General features: G+C 43.6%; 1 protein-coding gene and 1 pseudogene across 5 annotated transcripts in view; both read left to right on the forward strand.

The window, feature by feature from the left end:
- Positions 1–24,242, forward strand: part of CDH13 (cadherin 13) — a 1,454,811-nt gene that overhangs the window by 1,422,095 nt on the left and 8,474 nt on the right. For all 5 annotated transcript variants that reach the window (XM_053609618.1, XM_053609625.1, XM_053609630.1 and 2 more), the window contains 2 exons: positions 19,302–19,535; positions 22,148–22,366. In XM_053609618.1, coding sequence (XP_053465593.1) covers positions 19,302–19,535; positions 22,148–22,366 — 453 coding nt within the window. The remainder of the gene's footprint in view (positions 1–19,301; positions 19,536–22,147; positions 22,367–24,242) is intronic.
- LOC128569588 (cleavage stimulation factor subunit 2-like) lies at positions 70–2,519 on the forward strand (annotated as a pseudogene).

Genomic DNA, 24,242 nt, shown 5'->3' on the forward strand with positions numbered 1-24,242 from the left:
TCAAGACTGATAAAGAGACAAAAAAAGACAAAACCTCAAATTGCCACTATAAAGGAATAAAAAGAGAAAATGACTGTGGACATCTATAAAAGGGTATTATAAACAACTGTAGGCAATCAATTGACAATATGTATGTAATGGATAAGTTTCTCCAAAATTACAATTTGTCAAAAGTAACATAAAAAGAAACAAAAAATCATGAATAGCCCAATGTTTATTTTTAAAAGTCTGTTGTGAAAGCCTTTCTACAGAGAAAACTACAGGCCCAGATGGCTTCATTACATGTTTCTAAATATTTAAGAAAGAAAAACACCAGTCTTGCACAAACTCTCTCAGAAATAGAAGGAACACTTAACAACTCTTTTTATGAGATCGGGTTTTGTCCAAAATCTTATAAGAAGTTAAAATTACAGACCAATCTCATTCATGAGCATAAATTTTTAAAATAGCTAACAAAATATTAATGAGCCCTATAAAAATGATATTATCTCAACAACTGCATTTGAAAAACTTCCACATTGATTTGTGATTTAAAAAAAAAAAATACTTTTAGCCAAACAATAAGCTTTCTTAATTTGATAAAAATATCAGAAAAGGAGCTGCTGCCACAGGAAACAGCTTGCTTGCTCAATGGTAAAATAACAAATTTTTTTTCCTACGATCTGTCGTAACCAGAGCAAGAAGACCAAAAAAAGAAATAGTAGGCTCGGGAATTAAAAGAAATAAAACTCTTTATTCACAAATAATATACACCCATGTACCTAAAATAATCCAAAAGAATTTTCATAGAAACTAGTCATGAATTTAGTAAAAGTCATCATATATAAGATCATTATACAAAGTTAATATTTTCTATATCCTAGCAAGAAATAATTGGAAAATAAAATTTGAAAAAAAAAAAAAAACACCTTTGCAATAACATCAAAAACATCAAACAGAGTTGTATAAATTTAAAGAAAGATGTCTAAGTCTTCTACAGTAAAAACTACAAGTGACTCCTATATGGAAGTGTGCTTTGGCGCACGGGAAGCCGCTGAGAGAGACCTCTGTCGGGTTTGACTGTTAAAGACCCAGTGGGGGATCCTTCTCCACATCCTGTGTTCAGTGAGAGTGGAGAACATTCCTTATGAAGCTACCGAAGAGCAGCTGAAGGACATCTTTTCTGAGGTTGGACCTGTTGTTAGTTTCAGATTGGTATATGATAGGGAGACAGGAAAGCCAAAGAGTTATGACTTCTGTGAATACCAAGACCAAGAGACAGCCCTTAGTGCCATGAGGAACCTGAATGGGAGCGAATTCAGTGGGAGAGGCCTTCCCGTGGACAACAAAAAGAACACAGAAGAGATAAAGAGCCTTGGCCCCGGGGCCCCTGTCATTGAGTCACCTAATGGAGAGACCATCAGTCCTGGGGATGCCCCTGAGTCTATTCCCAAAGCAGATGCTAGTCCTCCACCAGAGCAGATGTTTGATCTGATGAAAAAAATGAAGCTCTGTGTCCAGGATAGCCCCCAGGAAGCATGGAACATGTCACTTCAGAACCCTTAATTGGTTTATGCTTTGCTGCAAGCACAGTCGTGATGAGAATTGTGGATCCAGAGATTGCACTGAAAAATTCTGCATCACCAGACAAATATCCAAACACTGACTACAGGCAACTCTCAGCCAGTCCATGGTGCTGGGCCTGGCTCAGGATCCAGTGTGTCAATGAACCAGCAGAATCCTTAGGCCCCTCGGGCCCAGTCTTTGGCTGGAATACAAGTCAATGGCATACCTCCTCTGATGCAAACTTCTAAGCAAGGTGGAGTTCTAGCTCCACGGAAAATACCAGCTGCTATCACAGGACCTGGCCCTGATTCCTTAGCTCCTGGAGAAGGAATGCAGACCCAGGTTGGAATGCCAGGAAATGGACCAGTGTCCCTGGAACGGGGACAAGTACCAATGCAAGACCCCAGAGCGGCTATATAGTGGGGATCCTTGCCTGCCAACATCCCAACTCATTGAGGTCTGTTAGGAGACTCTCCAAATGACCCACAGGGAGGCACTTAACTTTCTGTCACTGGAGAGGTAGATCCTAGAGGTTACCTGGGACTGCCTCATCAGGGTCCACCCAGGCACCATGTTCCTGGCCATGAGAACCATGGACCACCTCTTCATGAGATGAGGGGAGGTCCATTAGCTGAGCCCAGACCTCTAAAGGCAGAGCCAAGAGGACCTGTGCTAGATTAGAGGGGTCCACCCTTGGATGGCAGAGGCGAAAGAGATCCCCGAGGAATGTATACACAAGGGATGGAGGCCTGAGCCACGGAGACAAGAGGATTAGATGCCAGAGCACTGGATGCCCATGCGAAGAAGGCCCGAGGAATGGAAGCCCGAGCAATGGAAGTCTAAGGTATGGAAGTCAGAGGAGGGATACCAGGGGCCCAGTACCTGTCCCTAGAGGACCTATACCTGGTGGAATCCAAGGTCCCAGTCCAATTAATATGGGGGCAGTTGGCCCCCAGGGATCTAGACAGGTGTAAGTAACACTCACTTATAGCATGTAAGTGAAATCTTGATCTATTCAGAAATTGGTTATGGAGCCTGATTATCACTGCCTTCTGACTTGGACTACTTCTCAGCATCTTGGGTTTTCCAAGACCTGTGTTGATTTACCGTCATCCCAGAGCCTAAATGAAAGGCATTTTACTAGTGATCACCTTAAAACCTGTGGGAAGGAAGGTTGTCTCCTCTCTCTTTTATCTGGCTCTCTCCAACTGTCTGTATATGATGGTCTGTCGTATCACCACCCTCTTCATCCCCAGTTGGTTGTGGGAAAGTGGAATATGTGTATCTTCCTCAAACTTTTATGTGCTTGCACCTTCCCTTCCCTCCAGCCCCTCCACCTTCCTTTTATTTCGTTCCTTTGCATACTTATTTCTTCCTTCTTCCATTTGCTTACATTTTTTTTTGAGACAGAATCTCACTTTGTCACCCTCAGTAGAGTACCATGGCACCATAGCTCACAGCAACCTCAAACTCTTGGGTTCAAGCGATTCTCTTATCTCAGCCTCCCAAGTAGCTGGGACTACAGACACCTGCCACTACGCCTGGCTATTTTTAGAGATTGGGTCTCCCTCTTGCTCAGGCTGATCTTGAACCTTATGAGCTCAGGCAATCCACCTCCCTCAGCCTCCCAGAGTTGCTGGGATTACAGGTGTGAGCTACCACACCTGTCCTGTTTACATATCTTCCTATGTGTTTGTGTGTGTGTGCGTGTGTGTGTGTGTGTGTGTGTGTCTGTGTCTGATAGAAAGATAATATTAGAGCTGGAATGGAAATGTCCGTCATCTAGTTCCCTTATTTTATAGGCTTGGAAGCTGAGGGCCAAGAATTCAGGTGACCTGACAAAATTCTTGGAACTAAAAATTGGCAGAGCAAGAAACACCCACTATTTTTTTCCACTTTACTACTTTGTCCTGTTACTTGCACACTTATATGTGTGGATATGCATCTCCCTCCTAAAAATATGCTTTGTGTTCTGGTATATGGAGAATAAAACTATAGTCTCCATTGTTTTTCAAGTTTTGTTTTAAGAAAAACATGCTCATGGCCTTGATTTTTATTGTGCCCTGCGTGGTCAATAGCTTCATAATAGAAATGCACTAATTCTGTCATTGAGGAAATATTTACTGAGCACCTACTATGTACCAAACATAGATCTAAGTACTGGGGACATAGCAGTTTGAACAGAGCAAAGCCTCTGCACTTGTGAGGCTCACATTCTAGTTGGGGAGACAAATAATGAGTTACTGCATAATGTGCTTATCAAATTCTGCTGATAATTCTGTGGAGAAAAACATTGAAAGTAATGGTTGGAAGACCATTTCTGGATCATGTCTTCCTCCTTTCTTTCTGCTGGTGCTTGAACTCATTAATACTAGGTTTATGTGGTTTTTGTTAATAGATTCTACAAAGCTAAACAGATCCAAATTAAAGAAAAAAAACTACAAGTGACTGTGTAAGAGACTTTATTAAAGCCTACATAAATAGAGAGGTATGCCATGTTCATGGATTGGAAGACAACACTATTGAAATGACATTTTTCTCCCAATTGATCTAAGGGAGTCAATGCAACACCATGCAAAATTCAAATTTTTCATTTTGAGAAGCAGAGAAAAATTGATATGCAGATTATAAAATTCAGATGGAAATACAAAGAGCTAAAAATTGCCAAGGTAATCACCTTGAAGAAAAAGTTATAATACTTATACTACCACACACATATATCCTGACCTCTTAAAAAACTATAGTAATTGGGAGCACCTATGGCTCAGTGAGTAGGGCGCCAGCCCCATATACTGAGGGTGGCACATTCTAACCTGGCCCCGGCCAAACTGCAACAACAACAACAAAAAATAGCTGGGCGTTGTGGTGGGCACCTGTAGTCCCAACTACTCAGGAGGCTGAGGCAAGAGAATCACCTAAGCCCAAGAGCTGGAGGTTCCTGTGAGCTGCGATGCCAGGGCACTCTACCGAGGGCAACATAGCGAAACTCTGTCTCTAAAAAAAAAAAAAAGAAAAACTATAATAATTAAACAAGTGGTATTTGCACAAAGATAGGGAAAAACTGACAAATGAAATCAAATAGAAAGTTTAGAAAGGAATCCATTTTCCTTGATTGTCACAAAAGAAAAAGAAAAAAGAAAGAAATCAGTCTCTATACACAGTTACAGATTATAACCAGGACAACACAACGCAGGAGTGCAGACGAGAAATTATGTGTTGTTGTTTTTTTTTAATAAATAATGCCAGTTTAATTGAATAAACATGCAAAAAAATATATCCAGATCCCTCTCTTAAGCCGTATACAATAATCAATTCTAAATATATTATAGACCAAAATATGGAAGATAAAATAATACGTATTTTAGAGAAAAAATATAAGAACATATATATCCTTGGTATAAGCAAAGATTTTTTTGAAACAAGTCATAAAAATACTAAACACAAAAGAAAAACAAATGATAGATTATATTAAAATTAAGAGCTTCAGTTAGTCAAATGACACCATTAAGAAAGTGAAAAGGGGGGCGGCGCCTGTGGCTCAGGGAGTAGGGCGTGGGCCCCATATGCCAAGGGTGGCAGGTTCAAACCCAGCCCCGGCCAAACTGCAACAAAAAAATAGCCAGGCGTCGTGGTGGGCGCCTGTAGTCCCAGCTGCTCGGGAGGCTGAGGCAAGAGAATCACGTAAGCCCAAGAGATACAGGTTGCTGTGAGCCGTGTGATGCCACGGCACTCTACCCGAGGGCGGTACAGTGAGACTCTGTCTCTACGAAAAAAAAAAAGTGAAAAGGGAGAAATGAAAATCAAAACTACTCTGAGATATCACCTAACCCCAGTAAGAGTAGCCCACATAACAAAATCCCAAAACCAGAAATGTTGGCGTGGATGTGGAGGAAAGGGCACACTTCTACACTGCTGGTGGGAATGCACACTAATACGTTCCTTCTGGAAGGACGTTTGGAGAATACTTAGAGACCTAAAAATAGACCTGCCATTCAATCCTATAATTCCTTTACTAGGTTTATACCCAGAAGACCAAAAGTCACAATATAACAAAGACATCTGTACCAGAATGTTTATTGCAGCCCAAATCATAATTGCTAAGTCATGGAAGAAGCCCAAGTGCCCATCGACCCATGAATGGACTAGCAAATTGTGGTACATGTATACCATGGAATACTATGCAGCCGTAAAGAAAGATGGAGACTTTACCTCTTTCATGTTTACATGGATGGAGCTGGAACATATTCTTCTTAGCAGAGTATCTCAGGAATAGAAGAAAAAGTATCCAATGTACTCAGCCCTACTATGAAGCTAAATTATAGCTTTCACATGAAGGCTACAACCCAACTATAGCACAAGACTATGGGGAAAGGGCCAAGGAAGGGGGAGGGAGGGGGGAGGTTTTGGTGGAGGGAGGGTAATGGGTGGGGCCAAATCTATGTGCATCTTAGAATGGGTACAGGGGATTGTACTAATGTACACAGCTATGATTTAACAATTAAAAAAAAAAAGTTGAAAAAAAAAAAAAGAAAGTGAAAGGCTGGGCCTAGGACGCTGGCTTGTGCATGTAATCCTAGCACTTTGAGAGGCTGAGGCAAGAATATCACTTCAGGTCAGGAGTTCAAGACCCACCTGGACAATAGTAAGACCTGTCTCTACAAAAAATTAAAAAAAAGCCAGGCATGGTGGCACATGGTTATAGACCCAGATACACAGGAGGCTGAAGCTGTGGGATCACTTGAGCCTAGGAGTTTGAGGTTGCAGTGAGCTATAATGATTCCACTGCCTGCTACCCAGGGTGATAGAATAAGACTCTGCCCCCCGCCACCCCCCAAAAAAGGCTGCAACAAAAGATCACATACCAAATAATTCCATTTATATAAAGATCAAACTCAGCGGAAACTAATCCTAGCTGTCACATGACCTTGCAGATAGATTTCTTGATCTGGTAATACTGGAATTATCAAAACAAGCAGGGCTCCAGAGAGAGCACCCAGCTAGCCTGAGAGAGAGCTAAAACCGTTCACACAGCCAGACTCTCGCCATCCTATTATTGCAAGGAAGGACAATCCTGGTCTGCTAATGGGCCAGTTCTGCCTGGAAAAGTGTGTGATCTGAGTCCTGCAGAGGGAGCAAAGCCAGGCGCGCACTCTACAATCCCTATAATGCTTTGCAACGGGCAGAAGTAACAGCATCAGAACTTGCTACACACAGCTCTACTCATTCAGTTCAGAACAATTATACAAAAGTACCAAAAGAGCATTTTTGTTTTGTTTTGTTTTGAGACAGAGCCTCAAGCTGTCACCCTGGGTAGAGTGCAGTAGCATCACAGCTCACAGCAACCTCCAACTCCTGGGCTCAAGCAATTCTCCTGTCTCTGCCTCCCAAGTAGCTGGGACTACAGGCGCCCGCCACAACACCCAGCTATTTTTTGGTTGCAGCCATCATTGTTGTTTGGTGGGCCAGGGCTGGATTTGAACCCGCCAACTCATGTGTATGTGGCTGGCACCTTAGCCGCTTGAGCCACAGGCGCCGAGCCAAAAGAGCATTGTTCAAAGCTAGAAACTATAAGATTAGAAGGGAGTGATATAACAGGGCAGAAACCTGCACTGGGGTCCACAGAAATGGAGAGGCCTTTAGACTCACTTGCTTGGAGCCCCAAAGCTAGTCTAGATAAATTCTAGAATCATACTCGTAATATTACTGATAACACTAAGGTTATAGAAGATTTGGGAAGGAAAAGATACTTTAGTAACCAACAGAATCCTCGAGGGGCTTTTCTTAAATTGTTATCCATTCTAATGAGCTATAAATGACCTAACAACATTGTTTCAGTGTACCTGAAATGCTTTTGTGTCCAGAAAGTGGAACTGGCCATGCAGCTAAATGATTTAATAAGTAAAGCCTTTAATCTTATAGAGGAATAAGGTGTGACCTTTAATGTTGGCAAGCATTCTATCCTTAATGAGGAATATCACATTTGCCTTGTACTACGTACAGTCCGGATTTTCTGCAAAGGTTAAGAGAGTGCTTTCAGAGTGCAGGAATGCTTTTACTCAAGGCATGAAACTAACAAAACCAGAATCGTTGCCTATCTTAAGAAAGAAAAAATAATCACAATAACTGTTAAAGAAAAAAAAAATCCAAGATGTAAAGAGAACATTCGGGAATGCAATGACATGGATCCCTTTGAGATATGCTAACAGTGCCACAAACAGGGACAATTAGCATTGGCTGAACCCAGTGTGATTCCCGCTCCTTCTCAAGCAATCACTAGACAGGTCAAATGTTAGTCTCATTGTCTTATGTGGGCTGAAAACTGTCACGAGTGATTTCTCATAAGGGTTCTTGAATCCTACTGGGGACAGTCGTGGGCCAGAAAGGTGCAGCTGGCTGTCCTTCCTGGCTCCCCCGTAGTGCTCAGAATTCTGTCAGGTTGCTGGGCCTGCCTCCTTCTCACTCTCCTGTCTGTCACTCTCCTTTCTTTTATTTTTTTTATTAATATTAAATCATAGCTGTGTACATTAAAGCGATCATGGGGCACCATACATTGGTTTTATAAACAGTTTGACAGTAAGTGTAGAATATAATTGTCTTAACACAATAACTAAGAAAATGCCAGAAAGGCTTTGTTAACCAGAGTGATGAAAATGTGTCACTCTCCTTTCTGTTTGGAAATTGAATCAGGCAGGTTCATTGTTCTGTGATTGTTGGCGAATGGAGCTCTTCTGCTCCCAGAAAAGATTTAACTGGTGACTCCAAACAACAAAGACAAATATTTTACTCCAGTCAACCCAAATGTCCTCTCCTGCTCTGCAGAGAATTTAAAGACAGGAGGAAAAAAATTATTCATGTTAGTTCTCTGTCAGGCTCAGTACATATGAAATCGTTTGAACAAGGAAGCTCGTACCATCTCTAGAGTCTATAGTAAGTCTTTATAGAATTCTCATAAGTGTGGTGCTCCCCAACTATTTTCATTTAAAAGAATAGGGGATTCTTTGGGGACTAAGGAAAGGGCGGGAAAGGGATTTTTTTAAGGTTAAAAAAAAAAAGAATGGGGGAGTGATAGCTTAAAAACAAGCCAAATTACCTCGAAACTCAACAGCATGTTTTCCTGACTTAGTAACGTGTATAAAACGTATCTGAATCTGTTGGTGAAAAATATGACATGGGTTACTAAAAAGACACACAGTTATAAAAGCAAGCTCAACTGCTGTAAAATTAAAATGGAATAGACTAAGAGAATGATTTTTCATAGGCCAAGATACATCATGTCCCAGCCTGCCTTCTCTCTCAGCCCCCCATATGATAGATGTTCTGATAATGCCAGATGATTCAAAATTGAAATATTATTCAAAGCACATTTAGATTGATTAAAAGAAAAAAAAATGTTATTCAGCCCCATAGTGAAATGATAACTGAACCACGGAATTTACAGCCCCCAAACAGGATCGGAGGAGCTCTGAACTGAGCCTCAGAACCATCCCTCAGTCTGAGGCCCTTCTCCATTCATAGATCAACGAAGCTCTAGACCAGGGGTGTCCAACCTGCAAAAAATCACAATGCTCATTTGGTGAGGACTTTTTTTGCTTGTCTGTGGTGTCAGACATCATGAAAAGTATACATGGACCTTTTTTCATTTTTGCTAATCAGCTTCTGTCAATGTTTGTGTGTTTAATGTGTGTCCCAAGACAACTGTTATTCTTACAGCATGCTGCAGAAATAAAAAGGTCAGACACCCCTGCTAGACTGCATGGGGGATGTACTGAGATCATATTTAGATGGATTCTACTTAAAAGATGCTAGTTTGGATTAAATCAAGCCATTAGTTATGATGGCAACCCAATTAAGCCAGTTTAACACCCCTTATCTCAGCTGTTCTATTAATTGAGGAAGAAAAATAAATTGAAGACCCAGCCATCATTTCTCATTATTTCAAGTACCAGCAAAATATCAATCATGTCAAAAATATAAGCTACAGTTTTGTCACTGATGAAATGGCCCAATAAAACATCTCTTGAGATCTGGTAACAGAGAGGCTGGAAATGGAGCCATCCTAGCAGTCCTGGGATGAGGGGCACGTGCCCACCACACCTCGTAATGAGCCCAACTCCCTGACTCTGCTGTACAAGTGACTGTAAGCCCAAGACTCACAGTCTCTCAGCCTCAGTTTCCCCACCTGCAGAGGAGGATAATACCACCTGCCAGCTGGGTTGTTGTTAGGACCGGAAATCATAAATGCAAAAATCCCAGCACCTTGTAAGCACCTGAGAAATGTTTAAATCAACTGACTGGAACTGAGTTACAGACTGATTTTCTAAACTGATGGTTACAAAATCATCAGTGTCTGAGGCAGACTATGAAATACTCTAATGATCACCCTGGTGGTGATCCGAGCATTCCTCTAGGGAAGGGACAGGCCACAGCATCCACCACAAAGAGTAGGGGGCAAAATCAGAAACTTCGCCAGAAAAGGATGTCACCATCAGTTCCCAGAGCTTGCCTCTGGCTCAATGGGCAGGCACACTGACCAGACAAATCAGCTCCCTGAAACATAAAATTTTCATTCATTGTTGTGGGAAATAAACTGAAACTGGCATTAAAGTGCTATCAGCAAAGCCCTCTCTGCCAGCTCAGTTCACCCTGCCCCAGCATTTCTCAGGTGGCCCTCTTCTGAATTCCCCAGTCCCCAGCTAATAATGGCACTGCCAGCCCACCGCTACCCAGTGCCCGAATAGTCCCTGAGTCCCCACACCCAAACCAGTCCTCCCTGCCCGCCTTCCTCAGGCCCTCCATGTGGTGCTCAGTGTGGAACCGGCCTCCAAGCTGGTCTTCCCTAGCCCTCTCCTCCCCCAGCTCCACTCCTCCCGCTGCCTCCTCACCCACTGCTTTTCACCAAAGCCATTCTCCTGCTTAATTCTTTAAACTTCTCACAAGGTGGCCACACCACCTCCTCCCCCTAGAACAACCATAGCCCTCTCTACAAAATCTTCCCACTTTCAGCACATTCAAATGCCATCTCTTTTCCAGGCAGTCTCCAGGCAGTTAATTATTCCAAGCATTTTGTTATCACTGCTCTTCCTGCACTTGTCACGCCATCCTGCATCTGTTTACATACCGTTTCAGCCATACCCTGAGCGTTTCAAGAGCAGACACCTGTGCCATTGATTCCAGTGCATTTCCAGCCAAGCAGAGGGCAGAGTCCCAATAAGTGATTATTGACTGAATTAATAAAAATGAAGTCATTGTGTATAAACATGGCCTCCAAATCAATTCCTCCCGTTTTCTTCTTTTGTATAAATCAGTAAAATAGACCCAAGAAGCCATAAAGTTGACTTTTATAAAAGAAAGTTCAGTTTTAGAATATGTCTCTTCTAAAAGAATTTTTTAAGTCCAAATTACGTAGATAATTTATTTAGTTCTACACCAAGTATTACACACGTGAACCTTGCATTATCCTTTGCAAACTTATTTTCTACCAGGTTTTTGTTGCTGCTGTTGTTGTTCACTATTAAATTTTTTCAGTGTATAACTTTCTAAAATGAAATTGGCAAGCTCTCTATTAACAAAGGAATAAAAATGCTTAGGTATTAAAAAACAATGAGATTTTTGGCTTATGGGGCACATGCTAAAAATGATTTGTAAAATACCAGTGCTGAAAAGCCAAATAAATAAAGAATAAAAGATAAACAAAACAAACAAAGGATAACCAACCTTCTAGAGAAGCCGGGCTTACTCCCAGCTTTAAAGGCAAGGTGAAGGTAAATTGAGAGCCCCGTTTCAATAATCTGGCATTTATTTGCCCATAGTTGCTTATTTAAGTTTCAACAGATGTTCGGTATAATCCTAGAGGGAACTGGGGAGCAGATGTCATGCATCCTGTCCCCACAAACAAGCCTCAAAGCTTCACTGCCATGGTCAGTGCCTACTCAACTGTCCACAGCTAAACTTGGATTCTCTTAAATTGGTCCATCCTCCTGATCATCTGCCCAGAATTTGGGCCTCAAGCTTCCTTGAGACACCAGCTGAACTTGAATCCTCTTAAATTGGTCCATCCTCCTGATCATCTGCCCAGAATTTGGGCCTCAAGCTTCCTTGAGACACCAGCTGAACTTGAATCCTCTTAAATTGGTCCATCCTCCTGATCATCTGCCCAGAATTTGGGCCTCAAGCTTCCTTGAGACACCAGCTCTCCCTGTCCCTGGCCTGGACTCTCCCATTCTGCATCCAGATTCCACCAACCCTGCCCTACCACACACTTTTCTCTGCCCTGGGTTAGATAAGGAAGGACTTCAATTAGACACAGTCGCTACTCTCACAATAGAAGTTAACCTATAGAAATAGAAACATATATGATTATATTCATGAGAAGACCAGTGCATCTTTGATTTTTTTCAAATCAACCTAAATTAACTCACATATCTACTGAGCACTGATTATATCCCAAGATTGAAAAATATCTTGAAGCTCAGACCCCACGAGGCTCAGAACTGGGCCTCCTATTTTTCCCATTCTCCTTTTCTCTTCCTATAGTTTATTCTTCACACAGGCAAACTCCCTTTGCACGATCTTCCCCATACAAAACCACATTTACTCAGGATTCCAGAGACGAGACATGGGCTGTGTCCCTCAGGACCAGCTCTGGGAAGACTTGTTACCTATGACTAAAAAAATCTACTAAAGGGTGTGTGCCACACCTTCTGGGGGCAAGACACGATTGCAAGAGGGACTTTACCTAAAAAATGCAATCAGTGTAACCTGGCTTATTGTACCCTCAATGAATCCCCAACAATAAAAAAAAAAAATCTATTAATTTCCAGGACTTCTCAAAGCTAACTTCTGAAAGTTCTTGTTGCAATCCAAACATTCTGGGTACATGAAACCAGCCCATCCAACATGGGCAATACCAGGGATCCTATTTTTCTAAAGAGATTCTCTTGATGGCTCAGCCTCCGTAGCTCAGTGAGTAGGGTGCTGGCCACATGCACCAAGGCTGGCGGGTTTGAGCCCAGCCCAGGTCTGCTGAACAACAAATAGCCGGGCATTGTGATGGGCACCTGTAGTCCCAGCTTCTCAGGAGGCTGAGGCAAGAGAATCACTTACACCCAAGAGTTTGAGGTTGCTATGAGCTGTGACACCAGGGCACTCTACCGAAGGCAAAATAGAGACTGTCTCAAAAAAAAAGAGAGATTCTCTTGGGAGATGCATCTTATCTTAGTATGGAGAGACTGTAGTGCATGAATCTGGACCTTGGTATGCAGATGAACATAGAAGCATTTTGCATAACTGACAAAAAGTAGAAATAAACCAAATGTCCATCACCTAGTGGACAGGTAAACAAAACATTGTCCATACATATAGGAATAAATAATTAGGGCAGCACCTGTGGCTCAGTCGGTAAGGCCCCGGCCCCATATACCAAGGGTGGCAGGTTCAAACCCAGCCCCGGCCGAACTGCAACAAAAGAAAAAAAAAAAAATAGCCAGGCGTTGTGGTAGGCGCCTGTAGTCCCAGCTGCTTGGGAGGCTGAGGCAAGAGAATTGCTCAAGCCCAGGAGTTGGAGGTTGCTGTGAGCTGTGTGATGCCATGGCACTCTACCCAGGGCCATAAAGTGAAACTCTGTCTCTACAAAAAAAAAGAAAAAATAATAATTAATACATGCCACAGAAAAGTACAAGCCTCCGAAACATTCTGCTAAGTGAAAGAATCCAGACCTAAAAAGACAACCTATTGTGTGATTCCATGTATATGAAATGTGCATAACAAGTCTGTAGAGAAGGAAAGTTAATGAGTTGCAGAGGCTGAGAAGGGGTTCAGGGAGTGAGCCCAAATGGGTGTAATGTCTCTTTGCGGGGTGATGGAAATGTTCTAAAATTAGAAAGTAGTGATGGCTTCAAATTTACTAAAAGTCAGTTACTTATAAAAATAAGTTAATAACAAGAGAAAAGAAAGTAAAGTAGAATTCAAAAATATTTTTAAGCCCCACATATCTTTCGAGCTTATTATATTTTATCCAATTATTATAGCCTTCACAGTTATTGTAAAGAAAATTAAAAAGAGAAAAGTATTCTTTTGATGTTAATAACCTGGAGAGATAATCACCACTTAGAGGTTTTTATGTATTTCTTTCTAATCTTTTTCAAATCATAAATATTTTTTAAATCCATATGTTTTTAGTTGTGTCTGTTAACAAGATATAATGCTTATATATGTGACTCTGAATAATAGAAACTTGCAAAGAAATCTTGGTTTTTTTTTTAGAGACAGAGTTCCACTTTATGGCCCTCGGTAGAGTGCCATGGCCTCACACAGCTCACAGCAACCTCCAACTCCTGGGCTTAAGCGATTCTCTTGCCTCAGCCTCCCGAGTAGCTGGGACTACAGGCGCCCACCACAACGCCCGGCTATGTTTTGGTTGCAGTTTGGCCGGGGCCGGGCTTGAACCCGCCACCCTCAGTATATGGGGCCGGCGCCTTACCGACTGAGCCACAGGCGCCGCCCCGAAATCTTGGTATTTTTTAGCTAAGTGGAAATCCTGTTCAGTCAAGATTCTGAATAAAATAAAATTGCTGAGATTAAAAAAAAAAGAAAGGCACCTGGCCCTGTTTCCTGTAACGTCCATGGTCACAGCACCAAAGGGACACCAGCAGGCCCCCGTGGGACTCGGACTTCCTCAGTGCTACACCCCTCCACACAAAGCAATATATTGTCAGCCATCTGAGGGAGGAAACTCCGGGAGACTGTTTTTTCACTTTCTACCCATGTGTGGTGTCAGCCACAAGCCCCAGAATCCTAAAACTTTGAGTCCGTGGCCTGTCTGTCTTGAAGGGGAGAGGTGGGTTACAATTCTGGGTCCTCCCACCTGCTGTGCAGAGCAGCCAGGAAGCTCCAGGGATGGAAATGCCTTCTCATCAGGCCACACTCCTGAGTCCCCAGTTTCTCCTTTTGGAAGGTGAGAGAAAAACAGAAAGTTGGGGACTGGGTGCCCAAAGCCACAACCCATGTGGTCTGCTCAGACTTTCCAGAGTCTATGTACCAGCAGGTGCTCAACCTCCTACCTTCCTCCTGGCCTCCTGCCAGGTACATTATCCTGCTTCTCTTAGCACAGCGATTCTCAACCTGCAGGTCACAACCTACAGGAACTGTATTAAAGGGCCGCAGCATTAGGAAGGTTGAGAACCACTGTCTTAAAACATGCTCCCCCCAAAAGCAGGAGCACAGAGGCTAAATGCAAAATCGTGAACCGAGTTAGCCCGGCTGGCCATGGTATGGTTAAAACTAGGCCTGGTGCTGAGCACAGGCCACCCCCTTGGCCACCTCCTCTCATTAGTAGTTATCCCTGCTCAACATGAGCTTGAAATCCAGCAGTGGAAGCCACTTGTTCCTGTTTGGTCACGTAGCCTGCTGAGGTTATTAGAAGCTGTTAGTGCTGAGTGGGAGCAGCAAAGCCAGAAATGGGAGTAACCATGGGTCAGGTGCCAGGAAGACTGGGGCAGGGTGCCAAGTGCATGAAGCAACGGCACCTCCCTGGCCCTGCAGTGACTGTCCTGAGATTCAGTAACTCAGACCCAGCAGAAAGAAAATGATGACAAATCCCCCCCAAGTCTGGCCATTGCTTGGCAGTGTGAGAACTAACAGCAAAACAACCCCCCAGAGTGGCAGTCAGGACGGGCAGGCCCTCCCTGAGGAGGGTTAGGAGGACAGTGCCATTCCCACCAGGCATTGTTTCCAAACATCCATGCCTGCAGGCCTCATTTCTTCATTTGAAAATGGGATTTGATGTGGTTGTATGAAGGGGGAAAATTCACCAACCTTGTAACCAAAAACGAGTCTTTCTAATAAGGAGTCAAAGACACAAGAGAAAGGACATTCTGGCAGCTGAGTGTCCTCCTGGTTTGTTTGCCCCGTCGTACATGCTTTGGGGCTAGGAGAGAGTAGGAGAGGTCTTGTTAGATTTTATTTCTTTCAGATCCTGAAGTGAGATGCTATAAAACCACCCCTGTGCACAAACAACCTTGATGTTTAGAAAAGCAGCAGGATAAGACTGAGGGAGGAGGGAGCCACAAGACAGGGATGGAAAAATGAGAGCAAAACCTCCCTAAGGAAACTCATGTTAGCTAGGAAGGAACAGGTAACAGGAGTACCCAACTCTAGGCTTTTGAAGACCAGTGCTATCTTTGGAGTACTTGCTCCATTTGAAGCCATTCAGATTAAAAACAAGCACTGTTACAACACTGTACATCCTAGAAACACGTATTAGCAAACCAAATACCAGTCTGCAACTGCTGGGTAAAAGAAAAATCCAACTTCTTATAGCACTGAAAATAGTTCAGCACAAACTCCCGGCATCAAAGCAACTCTAGCCCTGAAAACTTAGCACATGTCTTTATTAAATGCTTCACGGTGCCTTGTGGATCAATCACATGTTTAATTTTAATCCTGCAAATTAAAATCAAGTCATGTTAAAAGCAATCTCACTTGGAAGATGAGAGAAAACCAGAACGTAGGAGCCCACGTGGAAGACCCACTGGCCAGAATGGGTCATCGCTCAGGCCCCTTCCAGCTCCCACCATGACAAAGCCAGCACCCCCCAGATGCACAGCCAGACCCAAAGCACTCAGAGAGACACACAGCCAGACCCCGAGGCACTCAGAGGTCAGGCAACAGTGATGCTGGGAATGGCCTCCCTGAGGACAGCCCCTGGGCAGGTGCAGGAGGAAGCATTCTTCTCAAGCCATATTCCAGGGGGGTTTGCTCAAATTGAGGCTGTTTCCTATTGAAATGCCGATCCATGAAGGAGGGGCACTGTCCTAATTGTGCTGTGGTTCTGATATTTGGTCTTGGAGTAACTAGTCTCAGGGGGCTGGGAGTGTTACTGGAAAAGAGAAAGTGGGGGATTTTTGCTAAGTGTCTGGAGAATATCTGGAAGTCCCAACATCCCCTATTGAGGCCCAGCAGGCTTATGAGGAAACATTGTACTTCGTTGTTGTTGTTGTTGTTTTTAATTAAATCATAGCTGTGTACGTTAATGCAGTCGTGGGATACAACATGCTGGTCTTATATACAATTTGAAATATTTTCATCACACTGGTTAACATAGCCTTCACGGCATTTTCTTAGTTATTGTGTTTAGACATTTAGTTTTGAATTACGTCTGAATTTGGGATGTAATTCTTCTCCATCCTGTGCATATATGTGGGAGAGGGGGAGACTTTCTCTCAAATTTCTCTTAGGAATCCTGTCTCTACCTCATCACCCAAGGAACAACCTCATTTTACTGACTTCAGAAACAGACGTCTCCAGCCTGGCCTGGGAGTAACACGTGGGAAATGGGGGACAGTAGTATAATTAAGTTCACAAAAGGCCGATTCCACGGCCATATTTCAGATTCTCGTAACACCCTCTCATCCATTCTACCAAAAGTCTTTCCTTCATAATGTATTCTGAGTGAAAAAAATATATAATGGATTCTTCTGAGATAATTAGTCCTATAAAAAGAGAAAAATAATTTTTCAATAAAGAAATGTAACCAAATGGGTAAAGCTGACAGTGAAAAACCAACTTCAAAGTAATTACGCATTTCGTTGGAGTTTTTACTCTAACAAAGGGTAATGAGGTGTGACCATTAGAAACAGCATCCCTCTTTCTGTTTTAACTGATATTTCTGGGAATGTTTACTTAGAAACCATGCTTGGGTGTTGGCATGCTTATATTTCCAACAGCCCCAGTAAAGAGGATCTGCCCTTTCTCTCTGCTTCCTACCTCACTTCTCCCCCTCTTCCAAGCTGTTTTTCCCCACTGATGGAAACTCCTCCCCCCAAAAGTCCCAGGCACAACCTCCCTGCCGGGGTCCATTACTTCTCCTTACTCTGACTGAGTTGGCGATTATGGCCTCTGCTGATCCATCCCCCCCATATCTTCTGCAGAACCAGAATCTGCTTTTCAAACCGAGGGGCCTTCTAGGTCTCCTACCCCAGACATGCCAGACTTTCACCTTGGGTAACCTAGTTTGTCCAGGAGGTTTCCAAGGCATCTATGTGTGGGCGAGTCCCCAGCCTCTAGCCTACCCACGCTTCTCTGGAGCCACCAGGCTTCTGCACAGGACCGCTGAGTTTGCGGTGCCCTTAGCGCCATCACAGCTGAAGTCCCTATCTGTCCACCCCCCGCAGCCTCTGCTTCTCTTCCGGCAGCTTCATCTGAGTACCTAATTATCAAGACATGTGTCCCCTGTTCAAGCTGCCCACATCACGACTCAATCTATAGCTGGCCTGCAGTGTCACCATCTCCTATCCATACAATTCTGTGTTTTCTGAAAATAAGTCAGAACAGAATGTCCCACTGTCTTCCTGGAAAGCTTCTGGTGGCTTCCTGCCATGGGGGGAATCAGTACAGGCCCCTTGTCGTGCTACTCAAGGCTGCAGGCCCCCGCGCCAGCCTTAGTACGACCTGTTGCCGAGGGACCGACTCAGCCACCGCCCCGACCACCTTGCGCGGAGCTGCGGAGGGCGGGCCTGACCCGCAGCTGCCCTCAGTCTAGCAGATGCCTTTCCATCTGGCCAGCCAATTTCTCATGGCCTTCCCGGCTCTAGGAAGTTCGGGGCTTTGTGCCCACCCCTCTCAGGGCACAGCTGCAGGCTGTGACACTGCTGAGAAGCGACATGAGGTGGGCTCAGGGACCTCCCTCCATCCTGTTGCAGTCGCCCGACCCCTGTGTTTATCGCCGGCACAAAAGCCATAATGCCCATTCTTCCTTTCTCCTTCTCTATCTCAGTCAGTAAAGAACTGTCTTCATGTAAAGAGTGTTCGTCGATTCTTTCTTTATAAAAAAAAAAGAAAGAAAGAGAGAGAGAGAGAGAGAGAGAGAAAGAAAGAAAGAAAGAAAGAAAGAAAGAAAGAAAGAAAGAAAGAAAGAAAGAAAGAAAGAAAGAAAGAAAGAGAAAAACAGCATCGTCTAAAATCTACTAATTCTACCAGCTCCGAGAAGCAGGCGGGGAAAACGAGTCTATGCAAATTAAAGCAGTGACCACGCTCACTGGGCAGAGCGGGCCAATCAATTGTTTGGTCTCTGGCCACTGAAACTCCCTCATTTCCCTGCTGGGCTAGCCGTGTAACTTGACATTAGCACGTAGTCATCCTTTCTAACTCCCCTGTGATCCAATAACTTCAAACTTAATGTGCCTTTCAAAAAATAAATACAGTACAAAATAAAATTAAACTTGGAAAACTGCTTACATACCAATAAGGATAAGAAAAATAAAATGGACCCATAGATTAGGTTAGTACAGTAGGACTAAATTAAATTACAGTACTCTAATTCTAGAGGTACATCAAATCCTTCTTGGAATAAGGCAAATTTGCACACTTAAAATTTGTGACCTACAAACTTGGCTCCAACTTTTCTCTCAGAAAATTAGAAACCACTAATGAATGGTTTGTCCCAAGAGCAGACCTCTGATGCCCCGAACATTAAAAATAAATGCAGAGAAAACTTAAAGTCAAACTGAGTCTTACTAACCTTAAACCTTTCTTTAAGTGAAAGACACTATGAGATAGGGGATTGTAAAGACCATTTAAAATAATGTTTCCTAAAATGAAAAACGTTTCAAGAATTAGCTGAAATATTGAAACAAAGTAAAGCTTTACGTGTAAGGCCCAAAGAGCACATAATGTAAAATGTCCTGCATTGCAAAAACCACTGTGGTAAATTGCTGTCTCCTACCCCCGGTGCACACTAACAGCTTCCCTTTTTCCCATAGGCAACCCTCCCGCCACGGGCACTGGAACTTTGCTGATAACTCTGGAAGACGTGAATGACAATGCTCCCTTCATATACCCCACGGTAGCCGAAGTCTGTGATGATGCCAAGAATCTCAGCGTGGTCATTCTAGGAGCATCAGACAAGGATCTTCACCCAAACACAGATCCTTTTAAATTTGAAATACATAAACAAACCGTTCCTGATAAAGTCTGGAAGATCTCCAAGATCAACAGTAAGTCTGGTTAAAACATTGCCCTGATTCTTCTGGCTTTGAACTTAAGTTTCTCCTCCCCAAAAAGCTTCTTTTCTGCTAATCTCTCTTGTAGTTCCCTTTGGTCTAAGTTATTTATACCTTATACATACTGATGATTTTCCCGCCAGCAAACAAATAGAATTGATAGAGATGGCGCCTGTGGTTCAAGGAGTAGGGCGCTGGCCTCATATACCAGAGGTGGTGGGTTCAAACCCAGCCCTGGCCAAAAACTGCTAAAAAATAAATAAAAGCAAACATGGATGTTCCCTCTTCTGCCCCCACCCTGATGCTTTCTGGACCATACACCTGCGCTGTGTGCCCCGCTGTGTGCACTCTGCGTGCCGTGGATCAGATGACTGACGTGCCATCTCTGCAGTTCTGCCAGCCCAGGTCACCCAGTCACGAGACTGTGATACTTTGTTCATCTCCTTCCTCTTCTTTTTTTTTCTTTTAATTTAATTCCACAGATTCTTTCTTCTCCACTGGACACTGGCTTGCCCAGAATTTGGCCAACCTACCCAGTCTTAGGCTCTCAAAAGAGAGGGGTCTCTTCTTCTCCCCCCCACCCCCATCTTCTGGCTCTCTTGTCCCGGAAACAGAACCAGATCTGCAGTAACTTCTACTGCACATTGGAGAGAGTTTCCATGCTGCACTGTGCCTGCCTTCAAAAGAGACTAAGAGAAGAGAGGCACTGGGATAAGAAATGTTACAAAGCCTTCGGCCGCTTATCTTCCACTACGTGCTGCAGACTTCCTCCAACTTGACTGGCCGGTAGTCTAATGATGACCTTGGCTTTTCTTTCAAATCCTTGGGCTTTTATCTTCAACATTGAGATCTTCCTCCACGTGTCCTCTCTTTCCTTTATAAAACTTGCAAGAAACATCTCTTTCTACCAGTCTCGCCACATGGGCAGGTGGAATTTGAAACATGACCCGAGATCAACCGTCTGCCTTATTAAGACTGAAACACCAAAGTGTTGAATTATGAAATATCCCTGCATCCACGCTGTCTTACCTGCTTTCCTCCCCAAATGTGAAGGAACTTCTAAGTTCATGATGTCTTACAGTAAAGTAAAAAAAAAAAAGAAAAAAAAGAAGTCACATATTAGACATATACCCTGTCTTTAATATCCAGTTTTTGACCCAGTCAAGATTCCTACTTCTTACATCAAAAGTAGAATTTTTGAGCAAGACAGGGAATTACTCATTTCATTAACTTTTTTTTTTTTTTTTGCAGTTTTTGGCCGGGGCTGGGTTTGAACCCACCATCTCCGGCATATAGGGCCGGCGCCCTACTCCTTTGAACCACAGGCACCGCCCCATTTCATTAACTTTTGAAATGTATTGTACCATTGTGCATACTTTTTTTATTTAAAAATAATATCTATTGTTACAGCGCTATCTCGTATCTTATTTTATTATTGCCTTTCTCCAGTTATTGATTCTATTTGCCTGTTTGTCTATTTTATTGCTTTTTAAAGAATGAATTCTGTTACCCTGATTATTTTTTAATTAAAACAGCCTTTCTCTTGTTCTAGGAGATAGTGTTCTATTTGTGAGTTTTTATGGATGTAGCTTATTTGAATAGTCATTACCGGTTCTTTCCAACTGGAACTTTCTCATTCGAGAGTTTCTCCCCTGTGTGAGGGAGATGAGGAAATGTCTTTGAGTTAATCTGCCCTTTACTGGGGTGATCGTCACATTGGTCCTTTCTAGTGCTGTCACCTTCTTGTAATCATCATGCTTCATCTGTTTCGATGTCTGTGTCATGGTACTCTTGATTTTATTTCCCTCCTGATTTTATTTAACAGATAAATGCCTTCTCAACATCTTTTTGTTGTCCCAATCTCTTTTCTAAATGCTTAGCATTGTTGATACCCAGAAATTTCTTTAATGTAAAAAACATTAAAATGAAAATCCTTGGTCATAGAGAACAGCCAGAGACCAAAGAGCAAGCCAGCAGAGGTGGGCACTGCTTACTGTCACCTGGTAGCCTGGATCGTGGCAGACATTTCCATCAAACATGGGATTAGGAGAGTGAAGGAGAAGCTTAAAGATCCAGTCCCCACATTGTGGGTTCCCACCCAAATCTCAGGCTATGGAGTGAGGATCGATAAACACGGAAGCTACAGAGCCCACCTCCATGGCAACACATGGGGTCCTGTCACATTTAGAGGAGTACATTTTCACCTTAGCTTTCTAGCTGCTGAATGCAGTCTTCGTCAAGATGGTTTTATAATACGTTTGCAGTGTGGAGTTCTTGGTAATCATCTTCACAACAGTAGATCTCCTTGAATTAATGATAATAGCACTGAGCCACAGGACTATGTGATAAAGGAAACATTCTATCTCTTCATGCCCAACACTGGAGCCACCAGCCATGTGTGGGTCCCAAGCACTTGCAATGTGGCAGATGCCACTGAGGAGCTGAATTTATGTTCATACCTGATGTTAACGAATTTAAATTCTAACATTCCCATGATTATAAATTAAAATGTAATACGTATTTTGTGTGATTTTAGTCACCCGAACCTTACTCCTTTGTGGGGAAAGACTGATCCCCTCTCACAAAGGTCCTTCTTGTCTTTACAGACACACACGCCCTGGTAAGCCTTCTTCAAAATCTGAACAAAGCAAACTACAACCTGCCCATCATGGTAACAGATTCAGGGAAACCACCCATGACGAACATCACAGATCTCAGGGTACAGGTGTGCTCCTGCAAGAATTCCAAAGTGGACTGCAACGCCGCGGGGGCCCTCCATGCCAGCGTCCCCTCACTCTTGCTCCTCTGCCTCTTCAGCCTGGCTTGTAAGTTGGCCTAACTCCAGCACGTGCACAAGTAGGAAAATGTAACTTCACCGGGTTCACAGAGCTGGCTTTTCCCCATATATCTTTCCAAGAAAATGTATCCCCAAGGAACCGTTCTTCTTTAGTTTGTGTCTGTGTGATAGAAAATGTCACATGTAAAAATGCTCCAACTAATGTTTAAAGGCATCTTAGAATCTCCTGCCGGCCAGGCTGAGGAACTATGCAAAGGGCTCATTGCCGCTCTGCAAACCAGGTGATAAGCAAAACTCCCTGCAGGTGCCACTCAACTGAGCTAATAAAGGTATGCCTGGATTAGTTAACTGGTCTACCAAGGGCCTAGTTCTCTCCTACATTGTAGAGAATAATCTAGAATAAGGTTAAAGTAGATAGTAGGCCTTTCTAAGAAAAACCATGAGAATTCATAGACAGAGACTGGGCTGTCAGGAAAGTGATAAATGTATAATGCACCATTTTTTTTCTCACTGACTGGTAGTAATGACTATAATATGATGAAACATTATTTTAAACAAATGAATTATTATGCCAAGTAATATAGATGTGAGAGTAAAATGAATAAATACATGTCAAAGATTTCTTATTTATGAAATACTAGTCCAATTTTAACTCTAGCAATTATTCTTATATAGCTATTGCCATCCAAAAGCCTTTTCGGGCCTTGGTATATACATTTTAAAAAGGTGTCTGTGACTTAGGAAGTTGGGAGACTGACAGAAAAGGAGAACAACTGGTTTTACATCCTGGTGACAATGGAGGTGAATCAACAGGACATTACATGTTCCCACAGTGGACGTTCACTGTGTCTGAAGGTCTGTGCAGGACAGGAGTCCTGTGAGTGGGATTAAGAAGGAGGAGGCCTGACAGCCTCTTGCTGGCCCTTCAGACTGTGTGTTTCCAAAACAGAATGTAGCATCTTCCCCTCCTGACCAACCCTTCTGCCTGCCCTGCCTTTGAAGACTATGCCCTCCCCATCATCGTCATCCCCATCACCACCCCATCACCATCCCCATCACCACCCCCATCAACGTCCCCATCACCATCACCATCAACATGCCCATCAACATGCCCATCACCATCCCCATCACCACCCCATCACCATCCCCATCAACATCCACATCACCATCCCCATCACTATCCACATCACCATCCCCATCACCACCCCATCACCATCCCCATCACCATCCCCATCAACATCCACATCACCATCCCCATCACTATCCACATCACCATCCCCATCACTATCCACATCACCATCCCCATCAACGTCCCCATCAACATCCCCATCACCATCCCCATCACCATCCCCACCACCCCCATCACCATCCCCATCAACATCCACATCACCATCCCCATCACCATCCCCATCACCACCCCCATCCCCATCACCATCCCCATCAACATCCCCACCACCCCCATCACCATCCCCATCAACATCCCCACCACCCCCATCACCATCCCCATCACCACCCCCATCACCATCCCCATCACCACCCCCATCACCATCCCCATCACCATCCCCATCAACATCCCCACCACCCCCATCACCACCCCCATCAACATCCCCATCACCACCCCATCACCATCCCCATAACCACCCCCATAACCACCCCCATCACCATCCACATCACCATCCCCATCACCATCCCCATCAACATCCCCACCACCCCCATCACCATCCCCATCAACATCCCCACCATCCCCATCACCACCCCCATCACCATCCCCATCACCATCCCCATCAACATCCCCACCACCCCCATCACCATCCCCATCACCACCCCCATCAACATCCCCATCACCACCCCATCACCATCCCCATAACCACCCCCATAACCACCCCCATCACCATCCCCATCAC

Source organism: Nycticebus coucang, chromosome 2, assembly GCF_027406575.1.
Source record: "Nycticebus coucang isolate mNycCou1 chromosome 2, mNycCou1.pri, whole genome shotgun sequence".
NCBI classification, from domain to species: Eukaryota; Metazoa; Chordata; class Mammalia; order Primates; family Lorisidae; genus Nycticebus; species Nycticebus coucang.